The 19,228-nt window shown below is 32.9% G+C and overlaps 2 protein-coding genes across 2 annotated transcripts; one reads left to right on the top strand and one right to left on the bottom strand.

Moving 5' to 3' along the window:
• Positions 1 to 8,501: 8,501 nt before the first annotated feature.
• Positions 8,502 to 13,111, top strand: LOC147402582 (alkaline/neutral invertase A, mitochondrial-like). The gene is made up of 6 exons (XM_086444280.1): positions 8,502 to 9,561; positions 10,704 to 10,869; positions 11,159 to 11,370; positions 11,573 to 12,066; positions 12,255 to 12,303; positions 12,477 to 13,111. The coding sequence occupies exons 1-6, from the start codon at positions 8,761 to 8,763 to the stop codon at positions 12,801 to 12,803; spliced, it is 2,049 nt and encodes a 682-aa protein (XP_086300406.1). The 5' UTR covers positions 8,502 to 8,760; the 3' UTR covers positions 12,804 to 13,111.
• A 1,877-nt stretch (positions 13,112 to 14,988) lies between these two features.
• Positions 14,989 to 18,677, bottom strand: LOC147402581 (gibberellin 2-beta-dioxygenase 2-like). Its single transcript, XM_086444279.1, has 3 exons — positions 18,094 to 18,677; positions 16,218 to 16,575; positions 14,989 to 15,500 (listed from the first exon to the last, which is right to left on the bottom strand). Exons 1-3 carry the CDS (start codon positions 18,462 to 18,464, stop codon positions 15,237 to 15,239), a joined length of 993 nt encoding a protein of 330 aa, XP_086300405.1. The 5' UTR covers positions 18,465 to 18,677; the 3' UTR covers positions 14,989 to 15,236.
• Between the last annotated feature and the right edge of the window lie 551 nt (positions 18,678 to 19,228).

The following is a 19,228-nucleotide window of genomic DNA, read 5'->3' as shown; positions in this document are numbered from 1 at the left end:
TGATTTCCTTTGAAACTTGGAGGCATTGAGCGATTTTTTCTTCTACGTTGAAGTCTAACGAGTCCTTTAAGTAGATGCAAATCTAGGTTGACGATGGGTGGAGGCTTAGATTTCTTTAGGATTTTATTTTAGAAGAAGAGAATGTGAGAGATAGAAGATTAGTTCTTAAATTTTCGTGAGTTTTAATATTTATAGTGTTAAAAGGATGTAATAGTCATTATTCAATTTGTTTTATTTTAAATAAAAAGTCGATTAATTTTTCGATGCAGATCTAATTGTGTAATTGATTTCAAAAAAGTTTAACTTAAACAAATATTCTATTTGTTGACATACTAATTTCCTCGAGATACATATTTTAAAATCTGGGGCGTTACAAAAAAATACTACGACCAATGAGAGATTAACTTCATTATTTATAGTGTACTTGGGTTAAGATAACTAACGAAACATATATATATATATATATATATTATGACTATTGATTAGGGTTATTTTGGTAAAAAATCAATAAAATTACAATCCTACGACCCTGTAATCACGTTGGTTACTTTTTAAAGTTATTAAAACATCATTTTTACTATCTAATCTTCAAAAACCCTTTAATTGATAGTTTTAAGTACAAGTAAACCCTTTTTAAACACATGTTTTTTGCACGTGACACCTTCTAACAAATAATAAAAATAATTATCGAGTTGGATTAGAAGTGGTTCGACACCAAAATTTGGATCTCTCAATTACCTTTATTTTTACATTTAAACTTAATAATTTTTCTTCTTTGCTAAGCAAGCAAAATTTTATTAAGAAAAAGAGAGAATTACAAAATTCGGGTATCAGGTTATTTTGGTAAAAACCAAGAAAATTGTAATCCCACGACTATGACCATGTTGGTTAGCTTTTAAAATTCATACTTATAAATATAATCCTAAAAATAATATTTATTTGTAATGCTACAAATTATTAGTTTTAGTAATTATAACTATTATATTTAAAAAATGTAATTAATACTTACAAATAATATTGATAATTACATATATTATTTGTAACTATCATTATATTAATAATAATTATTTGTTAGGATTACATTAATAATATAATATTGAAAGACAAATAATATTGATGATTACATATATTATTAATATTATTTGTAACTATTATACTTACAAATAATATTGATAATTACATATATTATTTTTAACTATTATTATATTAATAATTATATTGATTATATTAAACTTTTTTGGAATTAATACTTACAAATAATGTTGAAAAATAAATAATATTGATAATTACATATATTATTTGTAACTCTTGAAATAAAAATTATTTGTTATTTTTAATAATTATAATCATTATACTAAAAAAAACTGTAATTAATACTTATAAATAATTTTTTTTAATTATAATTAGAACTATTATATTATAATTTTCCCTAAAAATAAGGGAAAATTGTTACAAAAATAATATAGTATTTTATAATTATTAAATAATTAATAATTAAATTTTTTTTAATAATATAAAAAATTCAAAAATATATTTCTTATCCAATTTTATCAAAATGAAAGTGAGTAAGTGAGGATCTTTTGTCGAAATGAGAGTGAGTGAGAGGGGGGGACCATGGGGTCACTTTCTATAGAACAAAAACCGATGTTCTAATCGTCGATTTTCATTAAAAATAAGTGATTCGTAATTGGGGAGTAGGTTGGTATGAAAATCGGCAGTCAAAGCATCAGATTTCGTGTCAAAAGAGTATTTCGATCAATTTATATATTTAACAATAAAAATCGATATTCTAAATGCCGATTTATTACTTTTTGCTAAATTAAAAAAAAAAAATTATTTTTTTAATAATTTTAAATTAATATATTATTATTTTGATAATTTGTCCTAAAAATAATTATCTTTACTATTTTAATAAATAATAATAGAAGGCCTAGTAGAAGTGGTTGACACCAAAATTTGAATCTACAAGTACCCTTGCTTTTACATTTAAATTTAATATAATCATTTTGATTAAAAATCAATAAAATTACAATCATAGGACTATATAATCACGTCGGTTAGTTTTTAAAATTATAAAAATAACATTTTACCATATAATCTTTAATTAACTAATATTTTAAAATACTTATATGCCATTACATTAATGGGGGCGGATCAAGGGGCATATGTAAAAACAATGGTTGTTCAAAATATGGGTTAGAGGTTTTGGATTGAGCTGATTTTTTGTGAGGATGTTCTCTATGATGACAAGATCATTCTCACAAAAAATCAACTCAGTCTGAAACTTGTAAGTTCATCAAAAGTGATTTACAAATTATTGATAAAAATTCGATGGTCCACATTCTAAATCACTTTTGATGGGGTTAGAAATTTCAGATTAGACTGATTTTTTTTTTAAAGATGATCTTCTCATCATAAAGATCATCCTCACAAAAAATCAGATCAATCTAAAACTTCTAACCCATATTTTGAATTTTTTTTTATTATTACATTATTTTTACATATGTCCCATGATCCGTCTCCTACATTAATTAGCTGCACTTTTATCTTTCTCTTTAAATTTAAGGTGGTGGTTGATTTATTATTGCATTTCCCCTCCTTTCAATTGCGTGAAGAGTTGTAATGAAAGATGCTAAAGAGAGTCCACATTTAATTGTTGCCTTTAAAGCTTCGTATCCACATGTTCTTTTGTGAACGATAGAGGTTACCCAAAGTCTCAACTCTTTGAATTTGTACGTCATGACTTCAAATGTTTAGTTGATCTTCCCCAGCCGTAAGAAACATGGGGTGATCTGCATGTAAAGGTTCTACTTTAGGTAAGAACATGTGTTGTATATATTGGGATTCTCTTATCAACTTGAGATGACTTTGATAAGACCTTGTTAGAGTCCCACGATATTACATTAGGGTTGGGTTTGGGTGACATGAGTAGGGTAATGGTCACCTTCACAACATTATATAAGCAATTGAAACTAAGCAAAGTTGAGCAACCACATGGCTACACGTAGGGTGCAACTTGATCCGGTTAAAATTGAGAATCGAATCAGATTGATAGTTTTAGGGTGGTTTGATTCAAGTCTCAGATCAAGCTTGTATAGAATCGAACCAAACCAAATCGAGAATTGAACCCTTATGTAACAAATAAATATATATGTATATATATAATAATTATTATAAATTATTTAAGAAGTTGGGACATAGATTAATGATCTTTTATGAATAAACTAATGACTTTTTATCGATAAATTAGTGATTTATTATATGAAAATCTATGTTTATTATACGCTTGTTTGTTCATTAAAAAATATTACTTACAATTTATAGAATATTGGCAAGTCATAAAATCGAACCAAATCAACTTTAGTCCAATTTGGGTTGGTTTGATTCCAATGGAATTTGGTTCAGTTCTAGTTCTTATTTAGTAGAACCAACCTATGCTGGTTCGTTCTAATTTGGCATGGACCACTATTTTTAAGAGACCTCTAGGGCTGTAAATCAAAGAATATAGTGATTGAATTTTTTTATCTGATCGGTGGATGTAGGCACACCATCGAACTACATAAATCTTTGTGTTTGTATGTGATTTTACTACTTCTTTGCTGCTTTGTTTTTCTTAGTATGTCTAGGCCTAGGATTGTTGATAAAACCCATTGGATAATCTAAAGTTTGGATTGTGATTTTGGGATCCAAACACTTCAGGTTTTTATGGAGAGATAATCATAAAATTACCCAAATGCCTCATCTTGAACGTTTAGCTAAAAAAAACCTTGTTTTTTCTTTCCAAGATCATCTTCAACTTGTTAGGCAATTTTTTTCTAACTATGTGACCTTAACATTTTATCTTTTACATACTTTAAACCTAAACCACCAAAAATAAAATAAGACCCGAGTAGCTTGAGGCACACAGAAGCCTGTGTGAATTTGCAAGGGATCACCTTGCAAGGATAAATACTCTTGGGTGACTGAGATAGCAAAGTAATTTCGTTAGGGAGGGGTGAAAAGAACTCTTATTGAAGTAGAAAATGAAATTTTGGATAGGAAAATCAAAATTTTTCTACGTGAGATTGACGACAATGGGATGGATTCAAGATGGGGTTCTAAAATGTTGGGGAGACACATACTTGATCTGATTTGTTTGCCACAAACCCACAAAACTAACCATGTAGTACCATAGTAGATACTACACAGTAGATTTAGTCAATTTATGGATGATAAAAAAGATGTTATCTTTTAATTTACAAAATTACCTCCAAATAATGGAAGTAGAGATAATGGTAGGGATGAGAGGTGGGAATAAAGGTCGCCTATATTGCATTTGTAACATTATTTGAGACAAACAAATAGATTGAAAAAGCTAATTAATATAAGTCAATCACCTACTTTTATCATTATCTCTTAAAAGTCCTAAGCAAACGGTGGTGGGTAAGTGGCTTACAAATTGAATCATTGCTTACATTGGAGAGGCTAAGAGGGTCTTATTCTTTGACAAACTTACAAAACTATAGTTTTTGACTCAAGATCCAATGCGGTGTCCCATTCCTATAAAATAAGATAGGTGTTTATGTGGCACATTTTAGTTGGTGTTTAAAATACCTCAGACTCCTAATCAAACCGTTCACACAGTCTAAGGTGTTTGAATTCCAACAAAAATATGACACATAGACAACTAACGTTCTATAGGAACGTGACACCGTTCTTGAGTACGACTTAGTTTTTATGCAAAATTTTATTGTCTTAATTTTCAAGTTGCATGTTTCATGAACCCCTATGTATAAGTACAAACTATTTTCCATTACCATTTTCCCCCCCTTTTTGTGTATATTAATTAATAAGTAGAAATCTTTCATCTTTGACTTGGTAGGTACATTGACCATCTATTATAGTTGGTTGGTAGCCCAAACTTCGGCCAGTCCTAGGCAATTCAATGTCAATGGCCTTCTAAGTAGACTTGGTTTATTAATTAACTCAGTCATTAGATACTAGTCGAGTGAAGTTGGACGAATAATGATTTTCTAACTAGCAACTCAAACTCTATGGTACTTCTTTTTCAAAAATACCCTCAGATGCTTATTCCCAAGGTGTATTTATTGCACTTTAACGTGTGCCCTTAGCAACCCTTAGATTCAATATAATTAGGGTTATTTTAGTTTAAAAAACCTCTAAAACATTCGATAGTTGCTTAGTTTTCAAAATTACAAAAGTATATTTTTAAATTATAAAAGTATTTTTTAAAAATTACAAATAAGCCCTTTTGATATATGTGCCTTTGCACATGGCTCCTTATGGTGTCAGTTCAATTTTTGTTTCTAAACCAAAATATTACATCGAAACGAGATTTTACACCTTGGCTACGGATAGTAAAAGAGAAATTTTATTGGCACCCAAAATTTTACTTATGAGTCCCTAATTACAAAGATATTTATCACTTCCCAACTATAAATTCATGCACACCATTTAAAATAGGAATTAACATTTCCACATCAAAATTTTCTTCATAATACTTGCACAAAATAAAAATGCCACGAATTGCAACTATCGACAATTACCCATGAAAAAGAACAAGTTGGCATCAACAACGATCGTCTACTCTGACATTTTGATGTTGTTCTCGTGCTCTTCTATCTTCAATCCGGGGGTGCTAAAATCTGGACTGAATTGAGCCCAAATCTACTAGGTACCAGCCCACACAAGTTTTTCTTTTGGAGTAATTATCTTCCCATTTCAGGTAATTGGATCAAGAACACTACAAATTCTAGATTCCTAGTTTTGGGTTCCCTCTATAATCTTCAATTTCTGTTTCCAATCTTTTTCTCTCTATCTTTGATTTCGCTTTCCCAATTCATTTAAATTGCACCAAATCTACTTTAAAAACTGATGCCCATATCTTAGTTTCTTCCATTATCTTTAATTCATGCCTTTTAAACCTCTGAAACGACGAATTAAGAAGGCCATAAACAATGGATTTCAATCTGGGATTTTCTTAAATTTTTTTTCCTAACTTGAAGCCCACATTATGATAGATAGGGCTTCGGGTTGGTCTCAAACAGAGAAACTAAAATTGGGCTTCAGACTGGCCTGATACTATTGAAGCCAGAGCAAAGTCAGCCCAGCCCGTTTTACTCCCATAGGTCACTAATCACTCATACGGGTGTCAATGGGTCGGTTCCATGTATACCCCAAACCGGACCAGAACTTAAACATCGATTTCGATTCTAGGTAGGAGACCCTTGGAACCACAACCGATCCAACAAATACCCAATACCCATTGGAAACCTGTTAAGATAAAAAGAAAATTAATTTGACTTAATTAATACGGGTCGTTTTGCTCAAATGAATTACCACATTAGCAAATCCAACTCCACGGTCCTTTAAATTTCATCCAAAAACTCAGATAAAAAAAAAAAAAAATTGTGACTTGATCCAAGGTTTTGAGAACAGACGGCTACCTAACTTTTAAAAATTGAACAATGAAAAATAACTTTTTTTAATATTCTTTTTTTCAAAATTCATAGAATTTGGTTTGTAAACAAACCTGAATCATCGGATCATGTTTTTTGATGTCACAAGGTGAGCTTAAGGACCCTTAGTATGGGGAAATCCTAACTAATTTAGTAAGGCTAGTCGGATTCTTCTATTTCTTTGTACCGTTTGAACTTTGAATGTATTGTTTTAATCTTTAAAAGATTAAAATTTAAAAATGAGAAAAATCTAACTTGTAAACTTGTGAGTGTAGTTATGTTCTTTGAAATTGAAGCTTGAGAAGGAGAGAAGGGAATATGGATGTTTAGATAATAGAAAGAATTGAGACTTGAGAATTAAGTTACTTGTTTGAAAAGATATTGAATATTGAAATATCTTTTCATAATTAATAATTACTTTTAGGTCTATCCATGAATAGTAAAAAATTTGAATCCGATTCGAATTTGTACTCGACATTTTGGATATCAAATTCGAATTCAAATATATTCTAAGTATTCGAATAAATTTTGGATACGAATTTGGATGTTGATACATCCGATTTGTAAATATCCAATTCGATACGAATGTAAAATACTTATATTTTACTTTTAATTTATATAATATATAAATAGTGGAAGACAACTTTTTTATATTACATATATAAAAGGTGTAAGACATCTTTTCATATTATATATTATATATTATATATAAATAAAATTCTAAAAATAATACAACTGTTTTCCCATTTATCATTATACATCTTTTCAGCATTGTACGTAGTTCAACGATTGATTCGATCCAACTTTGAAGTGGATAGTTCGCTTCCAATTTTGAAGAAACCCTCCTGGTTATCAAACACGTGGCATTTTACATTTATTTCACAACCAATATTTCCATAAAAATTTGAAACACCTCCTTAGAGATGCCACGTGTAATCCAATGTAGAGGGTTGTTTCGAAATTTTGAAGCAGGCTGCCCACTTCAAAAAAATTTCCATGTTCAACCCTTTCGTCTCATCTCCCCTATTTCTTTTTCATCTCCCCTTATAAACAATATCGGATGAGAAAGATGAGGAGGTGTAGAAAGGTGAGAGATTTTTAGGATTTGATTATCATCGAGATTGTGTTTTCTATGTGGATATGGAAGTAGAACTGTGCTTAGAGATGTTAAGATGTTGCCATCTTCATCTTCAATTCGTTCCCCAATTATTAAAGTAGATAGAATCTAAAAAAAGAGGATGAAAAATTATGAATATCTTTTGACATGTAGAAGATTAATTAGTTTGAGAAAAAATATGGATTATTAACCGAGGTTGAAGTTGAGGGATTTTTTATACGATTCGAAGATGAAAATCTAGGGTTGAAAATGAATGTACTTGCATCTGATTAAAAATTAAAAGTTTTGCAACCATCTCTTCTCTTCTATAAGTTAAAACTCCCATTTTTTTTTTCTTAATAAAAAATTTAATTTATTAATTTTCATTATTTATTAGATTTAAAAAACAAAACAAAAATCAAAGATTATTATTTTTTTATTATCCAAATTCGAATCGAATAATATCGGATATTCGATTTGTTAATCAGATTCAAATTTGGAGTTTAATTTTCAATATCTGTCAGATCTCCAACTCGAATTCAAATGTTGAATTTTTTTTTCAGATTCAAATTCGAATATAGGCAGATTTGATTCGTATCCATTGACAGTCTAGATTATTAATAATTAATTATACTAATAAATAATAAATATAAACATCCACTTAAATAATTTAAAATATTAAAAATACTCTTTTTACCCATTTACCTAATGGAGATCCCATTCTTAATTTGTCCTTAAAATGACTCCGAAAATTAAGCGGAGGGGTTAATTGGGTAAGTATTCTAGAGATCAAAGGAATCCCTAACATCTCAAGGGGTGCTTTTTGCATTTTGCCTAGGAAACCTATGACTATTTATAAAGTTCCGAACATCTAAAGGGGTGTTTTTGTAATTTCAAATTTTAAATTGGCATTTTAAGACATCCTTTCTCCTTCACAGAAATAAGAAATTTCAATTTCTCCGCTATAAGAAAGCCCTCGCGTCTCTCTCTCTCTCTCTCCTCGAAACCAGATCCTCTGTTACTGTAAGTTGTAAGTGAAGAAAGTTATAATTTTCATTCTCTCTCTCTCTCTCTAATTCTCGTTTTGATTCTTTATTTCAACCTCAGTTATTCTATGTTCAAAATTAACAGAGTTGTAAATGTTATTCACATATTCTTCGCTAAAAAAGATTTGAATTTTCATCCTTAATTTCGATTTTTTCTGGTATGAATCCGAAGAGGGCAATGGGAATTTCCACCATAAAACCCTATTGGAGAATCCTAATTAGTTCCCGATCCTCATCATCTTTTGGATTCCCACCTTGCAAATCCCACCATTCAGTCATTGATAATATGTCAAATTTTCAATCTAAATTAATCCTGAATCTTCAATTCCACTCCTATTCTCCTCGAATTCTAGGTTATAAACGCGTAACTAATCCAAACCAGATACCCTTTCGTGTACTCGGTTCGAATTTTGGGCAGTCTAGGGTTTTCTCGGGTTGTTGTCATGTTGGATTGAACAGGGGCGTGTCTGTAATTTCAAATATTGCATCAGATGTTCGCCACCAATCTACATCTATCGAATCTCATGGAAATGAGAAGAGCTTTGAGAGTATTTACGTTCAGGCTGGCTTAAATGTGAAACCTTTGGTGGTAGATAGGGTTGAGAATGTTGCAGTAGATTTAGGGGAAAACGAAGAAGACGATGAAAAAGAACCTGGAGAAGTTACTGGGCCATGTGTAAATATAGAGAATTCTGTGGGTTTGAATGAGGTTGAGGTTGCGACCCCTAAAAGAGAGGTATCAGGTATTGAGAGGGATGCATGGAAATTGCTTCATGATTCGGTGGTGAATTATTGCGGGACACCTGTGGGAACAGTTGCGGCGAATAACCCAAATGACAAACAACCACTCAATTACGATCAGGTCTTCATTCGTGATTTCGTCCCGTCAGCTCTTGCTTTCTTGCTCAAAGGTGAAGGGGAGATTGTGAGGAACTTTCTTCTTCATACTTTGCAATTGCAGGTGATTTGCATGATTAACTTTCTTTCAGTTTTGACATATTTTTTAGAATAATGTCTTTTACCCTTTATTATCAATTCTGTATATCTGATTTAGTGGCAACTTTTATTGTATTTTTTTGTGTGTATTTGCTTGTAAATGATTAGTGGCATACATATAAGGAAAGTTTTCATGTCATTCCAACAATAAATTTGTTCTCACTGGCCTTGGCACATGTGGACCATCGATTGGTGTTCGTTATGTCTTTGGTTGTTAGTGATCAGTGGCGTACCTGTAAGGAAAATGTTCAGGAGTTGAAGGGGACCATCTTGGTGATTCCCTTGACCCAAATACATGTGGAAATGGTCTATAGCCAGAAAGTCCTATGAGATGGGTAGAATCATCTGATTGATGTGATTTTTGTGAAGTTATATTTTGAATGAAGGGCTCATTTATCGGATGATTTAGACTCCCATGCAGTCCATTTTGTTGCATTATGAAGAACAAGTGAGATGCTTTTGCATATTGTGATGCAGTGATGGTATCATGATAGGAAGATAATGGAATCATTTTCCTCAATGGCCATTAATTGTGGGGGCTGATGTTTTGTGTTTCTTTTGGTTTAGTATGGTTTTCTTACATACGGAGGAGAGAGAGAATTGTATAGGGGCTTTATTTTTGTTTATGTTAGCCTAGACGATGTCAATCTTTAGCAATTCAGAAATTCCCAAATGCTATCATCTCCTTTAAGTATTTTTATAGTAATGTATTTGTGACCCTAAAAAATGAAACTATTAATAAATATTGTATCCTAATGTACAATTAATTAGAATAAATTCAATGAGTTCGTCTTACGTATCCTAATGTTTCAGAAGGTTTTATGATATGATACATGTTGATATTTAGTACCTCGGTAACACTTTATTCCTTTAGTGGGGCCAATCATGTGTATAGGAGAGAGTACTCAGTTAAGAATGTCCTTCTCAAGCTTTTTCATTCTTTATATATTTGAATGTTTTTTTTATGGGTAAGCGGGACTTGAACCCATGACCTAAAAGTTGGTTTGCAATGTGTCAAACCAACTGATTTATGGGTCTAAGCCTTATTCGAATGTTATACACTTATAATATTTATTTTTTAATGTCATTATCCCCTTCGTTACCCAGAGTTGGGAGAAAACAGTGGACTGCTACAGCCCAGGGCAAGGGTTGATGCCAGCAAGCTTTAAAATTAGAACTGTGCCTCTTGATGGTAGTAATGAAGCATTCGAAGAAGTTTCAGATCCAGATTTCGGTGAGTCGGCTATTGGTCGTGTTGCCCCTGTTGATTCTGGTAAGTATACTGTAGTCCTAATACATTGTCAACTGCTAATTGTCTATTCTTTTGGGGTTAAGTGTGTTCTATTGGCCATTGTTTGTTCTTCACTGGGCACATATCTGGATGTTTATCTTGTAACATTTCATAAGGAGTTGTTCATTTGTCACATATTTGATGTTCATCTTGCAACACTCCATAAGGTGCCATTAGTTTGGCCTAACACTTTATAGTTGGTCCCACGATAAGCATAAATCATAGGTAGCACATGGAATAATGTTGTTTTGTATCTCTCTTACCTTGATAGGATTGTGGTGGATTATCCTGTTGAGAGCTTACGGAAAGATCACTGGTGACTATGCATTGCAAGAAAGGATCGATATTCAAACAGGCTTAAAACTGATCCTGAATTTGTGTTTAACTGATGGTTTTGACATGTTCCCATCCCTGTTAGTCACTGATGGCTCTTGCATGATAGACCGAAGGATGGGTATTCATGGCCACCCTCTTGAGATACAAGTAAGTTGAGTTGATCTTATATGTAGCTTAGCGATCTTGCCTTTACTTGCATGTTTATGTTCATCTTATATTGGCCTTGCCTTACGGTAATTATTCAACAAGAATAACAGCTCAATTATCTAAACTATTTGGGGTTGGAAACATGAATCTTGCTCCATTAAATTGTGATTATCATCTGGTTGACAAAGTTTGATTATCACAGGCTTTGTTCTATGCAGCTCTTAGGAGCTCCCGTGAGATGCTCACCATTGATGATGGATCAAGGAATCTGGTACGGGCCATCAACAACAGACTCAGCGCATTGTCGTTCCACATCAGAGAGTATTATTGGGTGGATATGAAGAAGATCAATGAGATATATCGGTACAAGACAGAAGAATACTCAACAAATGCCATAAACAAATTCAATATTTATCCCGACCAAATTCCTTCATGGCTAGTAGATTGGGTTCCGGAGAAAGGCGGTTATCTCATCGGCAACCTACAACCTGCTCACATGGATTTTAGGTTCTTCACACTGGGCAATCTTTGGTCCATAATCTCATCTTTGGGAACTCCAAGTCAGAATCGGGGTATTTTGAGTTTGATTGAAGCCAAATGGGATGATATCGTGGGGCATATGCCGCTCAAGATATGTTACCCTGCTTTGGAGTATGAGGAGTGGCGTATAATCACTGGCAGTGACCCAAAGAATACGTGAGTTATCTCTACTTCACAATACATTTTTGTGTCGTCTTTTATTTTTCCTTCTATCTTGGAAAAACTTTAGATAGAAATTTGTAACATCAGAATTTGTTAGACAATGGTTGAAAATTTATTAGGGAAGATACTGAATTAGAAGAAATAAACGGAAAATCTCACTTTTTAATTATTGATTCTTGCAGCCCTTGGTCATATCATAATGGTGGATCTTGGCCAACACTTCTGTGGCAGGTAATATTTGTATTTATTTTGAGAGATTTTAATGCCTCACCAACTTTTGCTAATGCCACCCCAATTCATATGCAAATCCCCAAAACATTGGTGTGGCAATAGAAGCTATTCTCTTTATTTTTCATTATATCTGTGCTTCTCTAACATTTTCTTCTCTTCGGTTTATGTTTCAGTTCACATTAGCTTGCATTAAAATGGGGAGGCCAGAATTAGCTGAAAAAGCGGTCTCACTGGCTGCGAAGAGGCTTTCAGTGGACCAATGGCCCGAATATTATGACACTCGAAATGGGAGGTTTATTGGGAAGCAATCACGACTATACCAAACATGGACGATCGCTGGTTTCCTGACCTCAAAAATGCTTTTGGAGAATCCAGAGTTGGCTTCCTCGTTGATCTGGGAGGAGGATCCCATCCTACTTGAGTCCTGTATTTGTGGGATGAGTAAAACCGGACGGATTAAGTGCTCACGTCTAGCTGCAAGATCGCAAATTCTTGTCTGAAGAGACTCCCATCTTTCAAAGGCCGTCGTCACACACGTTAATTTTAATACTGTATATAGTAAACAAAAATATTGAGACATAAGAGCATTTTCTAACTGAAAATGTTGGATTGGGGATTCGTTTTAAACAAGAAAAGAAACGTTACCCTTGTGTTCTTTTTTCCACTCCACCCCTACAGTATATTATTATATTTGTTGATTGGTTGGTTGAGCTCGTATTAATTTGATGTCTATATTGTATTGCATGTTTAAAATTATGCAACATTTACACGATTATATAGAAAATAATCCAAATACCTTTATCTTCAACCTCTTGCCAAAATCTCTTAATATTCTCTAAAAAAGTCAGCACATGTTCTCACTATTTGATTAATCATTAGATTATCTCTTTTGTTTCATATTCTAAATCCATGATGAGAAAAAACAAAATATTTATTCTAAATAATTTTGCCAAATAAATCAAAGTCAAAGAGGGATTGAAGTTTTCATTTTTCATTTTTTCATTGATGGGAGAGGAGGGAGAGGGGGGATTAAAGAGTTTGAGGGAAAATCAAGGTAGTAAGGTCCACCGTCCAAATAGGCATCCATGGACAAAGATTGAGTATTCATTCATTTTTTTTTTTTTTTTTTTGAGTCATGATAATCTGATGCCCCCCTCTAGAATCATATATCATTTGTCTCGGGATGCACAAGAAAAGATTTATGGTTCTGTGTATACCGAGGCAAATGATCCACATTTCTTTGATGGGGGGTGTATGTCAAAGAGGGGGGGGAGGTGTTAGAAAATCTTTTTTTTTTTTAATGTATAAACAAAATCAATTTTCACAAGACTATTTTCTTAGAAAATTGATTTTTCTTAGAATACATTATCAAATCAATCAACCACACCCGGAGTGATTGTAGCATTGTTTGTTCTTCTTTAGTGTAATTTTCTTCGCTCTAACAAGTGAAGAGAGAAATGGATAGACATTGAGGGGGTCAGGGATTGGTGTAGTATGGGGTCCTACTTATCTGAACAGTGAGAACCCAAAATCATTGCTAGAAAGAAAAAGGGGAGAGAGCATCAAATTGCACCCTGGTTTTGGAAGCCCCCATGAAACATTTAAAAAGTACTTGAATGTTCATGAATTTGACGAATCAAAAAAAAAAAAAGATTCACTTTGTTTTCTGTAGTACTACTACTGCCCTCTTTCACTTCCTGCCACCTCTTTACAAAGCATGCACAAAGCTTTACTAACTTATTTCCTTGTAGAACCCCTTACATTATGGAGTTTCCGTTCCTAATGTGGCAAAATCTAGGTAATTCGACCCCACCCATCTCTTTGGGCCTGTAGTTGATTCGATGTCATGATCATCACTATCCAGTTTGGACAGCTATGCAGTTTTGCCGAACCATTGTGGTGGACCCTTTTAGTATAGAAGATGACAGACATATCTTTTAGGTGTGGGTTTATGATAAAAAAGTTGATGATCATCATCATCTAGGTTCTAATTTATAAAATCATTCATTAAATAGAATTGTTGTCACGGCCTCATCAATGTGTCATTGACTGGACGTGGAAAGAATTGTGAAGATTGTGTGGTCGAAGTGAAATTGTCATGTTGTGGGATAGAATGACGGGAGAGTGTAAAACTTAATCCTAAATTGAACAGGAGAATATTAAGATCTTGATCAATAACATCAAATCAGATCCTATAAAGTATAATACATTTTAAAACTATGCAAACTTTGACTTAAAATGAATAATATTGTACTATTGTGAGTCTGAGACATTACAACTATCTTTGTAATATGTTTTGTTTTTATATGACAAAATAACTCTCCTCCCCCCCATTTTGGTATGTGACTAGTCCTTACAGTTCCACACCCTATTCCCACTGAAATTTTCCATTGTGTAACAGAGGAAGTCTTCCGATTTTGAACACATGACTAAAAGGAGCAAACCTTTATCGCTAATTTTACCACCGAGCCAAACCACTAGGGGTTTTGGATGAGTGGCAAGGAGAGTTCGATTCACAAGGTCATCATTAATATTTTAGGTCTTATTTTCTTTTGGTCCAAACCTTTTAAAAGGTTTCAAAATCTTTATTTTTTAAGATTTTTGTTGGGAAGCCTTATTACTAGTTTTGATTGTTTTTTTTTTTCTTGGTTTCAATTTTTCCTTGTTAAGTAGGTCACCTCCACCTTCTTTAGTTCCTTTTGTTTTTTATAATGAAATTTACATTTATAAAAAAGAAAAATAGAGATCATTGTCCATGTTTGTGCATTTTATTCTAACAATAACAACATACTTTAAACACTTGACATAAATAAAATCCCCTCTAGGAAGCAACAAGATCAAACCCATCTTTCATGTACTTGTGCTTGTGTTCTCCCTCCCTCTTGGATGCATGAACCTTAAAACGGATTATTTTGATTTTCAAGCTTCTTGGGCTACATGTCCTCCTCTGTGCGTGTTTTGAAGAAGTCTAGACGACTATCTCCCAATCGTAGAGAGTACATGGCCTTCTTGTATTCGCTCCAAGTGAAGGGTCTGTAGGGACAAGGTTTGTAGGGTGTGACCATGTTGGAAAGAGGAGATATGGATGCATGGAGGGGTGGACCACCGAAGAATATAGTAGATATTCTAGACACAGACACAGACGAGTTGGCCAAGACCCTATGCCTCACACTCTTCAACCTCCCATTCGTCAAAACCTATAAAGTTCAAAAAATAAACAAAAAAGACAACATTAGTGCAAAATTCCAATATAATATAACTAAGTTTCTATTTTCAAAGAGAGTCGAGTTTCAGTGATTCACCTAGTAAACATGAAATCCAATGGTAGGGATTAATATGTATCCTAATAATACACATCTCGAATATACTTATCTCAACGATAAATCTCCTTCATTGGATTTTTTTTTTTGTTTAAAAGCTTGGGATTATGTATTTTTTCCATGTGCCATTTTTTATGAGTTACCAAAACCTAAACCTTTGGAAAGGGTCAAGTTCCATGACTCATGACAAAACGAACGGCTGAGATGTGATGATATTCCTGTTGAGGTCCTTTTAACTCATTTTGATCCATTTCATGAAATTACACAGAAAATATCAGTCACTTTTGTAAACTATAAACAAGAATTTGCTAAAATCCATGCAAAATTTTGGTAACTCAATGGATAAAAAGTAAAAATAAACCAATCAAGCTGATCTATGGTCCATAGCATCACAAATGTTGGCTGATATATTCATATTCAGTGGGCTCAAAAGAATAGTCTCCTCGACTAATCGACTTGATGGGTACCCCACATCGAGATTTCAAAATCTAAAACCCATAAAATCTGATCACCACAACTATTGAATCATGATCATCTGATTGGGTATTTAAATACTCAATTAGTATTATTTCAGAAAAAGTTTAATATTCTAACCTGTAGAACATCACCCACATTTACAAAGTAGGCCATAGGATCAGGAGTAACTGGGACCCACACCCCATCTTCCAAGTAAATTTGTAGTCCTTCAACATTGTTGGAACGCAAGAGAGTCAAGATCTGAGGGTCAGAATGTTCTCCAAATCCAATCTTGTCGGTCTGATGAAGTGATGGTGACGTGTCACTATCCTTGCAAGGTGGATAGTGATTGAGCCTGATGAGGGAGTCACTATCAACGTCTGTGATGAGTTTGCTGAAGACATACTTGTCATGGACCCACAGTCCTTCTGCCATCAACTCTAATATCTCACATGCAAGATTCCTAACTGCTTCAATGTAATCATTCACAATGCAGCTGCCCACAGTGAAGGAACAACAAAAATTTTTATACTGAATTTGGTACTTTATCAGCCATTTTCCTTACTCAATTTAGAAAAAACCCACTAATCTGAGTTGCCTTTCTTTCTTCTTTTCCCTTTTGATTTGATTGGGCATTCTTGATTTCACACTTGTCATTCTGAACTTTCTTTAAAAAAATAAAAAATAAAAAATATTCCTACAAGTACAATTCAATTGAACTATTTTTTTTTTTTTTTTTTTTTTATTGTTATGGGTTTTATCTTTTTGTTTACATGGTGAGCTCAACCAAATTTAGTTTTATCCATAAATTAAAAAAAAATTGGTTATTTGGGTAGGATTGACTTTAAATATTTGAATTATTTTATGTTTATTAAATATGATGCAATGTAATAAAGTGTACATTAATAGAATAAACAACTCAATCAGATTATAGTAAGTTTATCATTAAATCAATTAATTATGATCATTATGTGCATGCCTGTATTATATATGTAATTAAAATTTTTATTGTTCTAGATAAATTTTCAACCAATAGAGATGAAGCTGTAACCAAGTATTTTTTTTGGTTAATCGAGTATTCCTATAGACAGGGACCAGGCCTGTACTTGGGCTTTGCCCAAACCATAGACCATATTCTTGTCCAAGGACTAATCCCAGGGCATATGCAACGCCCACACATCACACGCACTAAGTAAGTAAGGGTGTGCCATTGCGGGTGGCCCCTGAAGAATTAATGCTCATACTGGGTATTGAACTCACGACCTACTGGCATTAATCATTTATCGGTCCAAAATTGCCTTTGACCCAACCCCTCTGGGTTTGTAACCAAGCATATTTGCTAAGATCACATCGATTTGTATAGTCTAGTGAATGGGAGAGAAGAATCGACCCAATCATTGAATTTTCTATCACAAAGTAATTAATTGTACACATGTCACAATGACAAGGTAACTATGAAATGAAAGATGATTTACAAAGAGATTAAGCCATAAAATATAGACCCAATCATAAAGTCTAATCAGTGGGGGGCAAGTAGTGACCCATTAATCATCAAATCTTTGATTGTGAAGTAATTAATTGTACGCAAGTCTCAATCACCAAATAACTTTAGAAAGAAATATGGATTTCAAAAGCCATAACTTAAATCAATCTAATTAACAAACAATCAAATAGCACAATTTTATACCTTTTTCCTAGAACCAAGTGCACAACAATATCAACTTTTCAACTCTAGTATAATATTTATGAACATGAGAAACCTATGAGATAAATCAATGTACAATCTTAAAAGTTTAGAAATAAAGGTGCAAATCAATTATGAACACAATTATTTTTCTATTAATTTATACAACAATGAATACTACAAGAAATAAGTTAATTCAAATAAAATTAGTTTTGAAAGAAAGATGTATAAAAACATCCCATGCACATTCATGTCTTGATTCTATATGGGTATATACGTTCATAGTATGTGTGTGTGCGTGTGTGTGGGAGAGAGAGAGAGAGATCGTACTTGAATTTTGTTGGGTCATTGAAAAGGGTTTTGGATAATTGAGAAATAGATTGAGGATTGGTGTGAAGGAGAAGATACTCAACGTTACCAACATCTCCATTCAAACCAATGTTCTTGGTTCCATAGCCAATAGGGTTAGGAGGCCCAGCTCTATTCTTCTCTAAAGATGGTTTGGCAAAGAAGTTAAGCCCTTCTTCTTCCATTCTATCTATTATCTCCTTGGAGACACCATGGTTAATTACCTTAAAGAAACCATAGTCTTCACAAGCTTTCACAATGAGCTCTGATACATGAGACCTCTTTAGTGAGAGATCGATGGCCGGGATTTTTTCATTTTTATTTTGAATTGGTGTAGGAGAGGCCAGCACCATTGTTGTTTGTGTGAGCTAGTTTAGAAAGAAAGGAAGAAAGAAAAGATATTTGGGTATGTGGTGATTGAGGTGGTGATGTGGTTATATATATAACAAGTGAGAGTGAGAGATGGAAATTGGGAGAATCTTTGGTGATGATGAGTTTGGATAATTATCTTCGAATCAGGAATTATAAACTTGGTGTAACTAGTACCAAATGCACTGTTGCAAACATTGTTGACTCTCTTTTTTTTGTTGTTGACTTCTTTATTTAATTTTCTTTCTCTTCTCTCTCATTTTATTAGGAATAATATTCTACGGTTCCAAAATTAGACATTGTTTGTCCAACAAACGACTAAGATGGAAAAAATATATTTCTTTCCAAATGTCCAAAAAATATTATCTCCCCATCTCAGTCATTTATTCCACAACGTTGAACCTAGAAAAATCATTATCTTAATTGTATGAAAATTTCAATCTGCAAATTGCATTTGATTCAATGTATCAAATATACAAGTCTGACTTTGAAGAAACCCTCTTCGTTACATATGATATGTGGCGTTTTGAATTTATTTTGCGCCCTTATGTTCCTGCCAAAATTTAAACGCCTCCTTAGAAATGCCACGTGTAGTCCAGTGGAAAGGGTTTCTTCAAAATTTTAAAGTGGGCTGCCTACTTCAGAGTTCTTTCCCAAATATACGACTAAGATGGAAAGAAAAGCACAAGTTTCATAGGGATCAATACAATTTTTTTTTTTTTTTTTTGATACATTTTTATAGGCACGT

Source organism: Akebia trifoliata, chromosome 5 (genome assembly GCF_017979445.1).
Source record: "Akebia trifoliata isolate Shusen 1 chromosome 5, ASM1797944v1, whole genome shotgun sequence".
Taxonomy (NCBI): domain Eukaryota; kingdom Viridiplantae; phylum Streptophyta; class Magnoliopsida; order Ranunculales; family Lardizabalaceae; genus Akebia; species Akebia trifoliata.
Note: the sequence above shows the minus strand (reverse complement) of the source record. Positions and strands in the feature narration are given on the sequence as shown.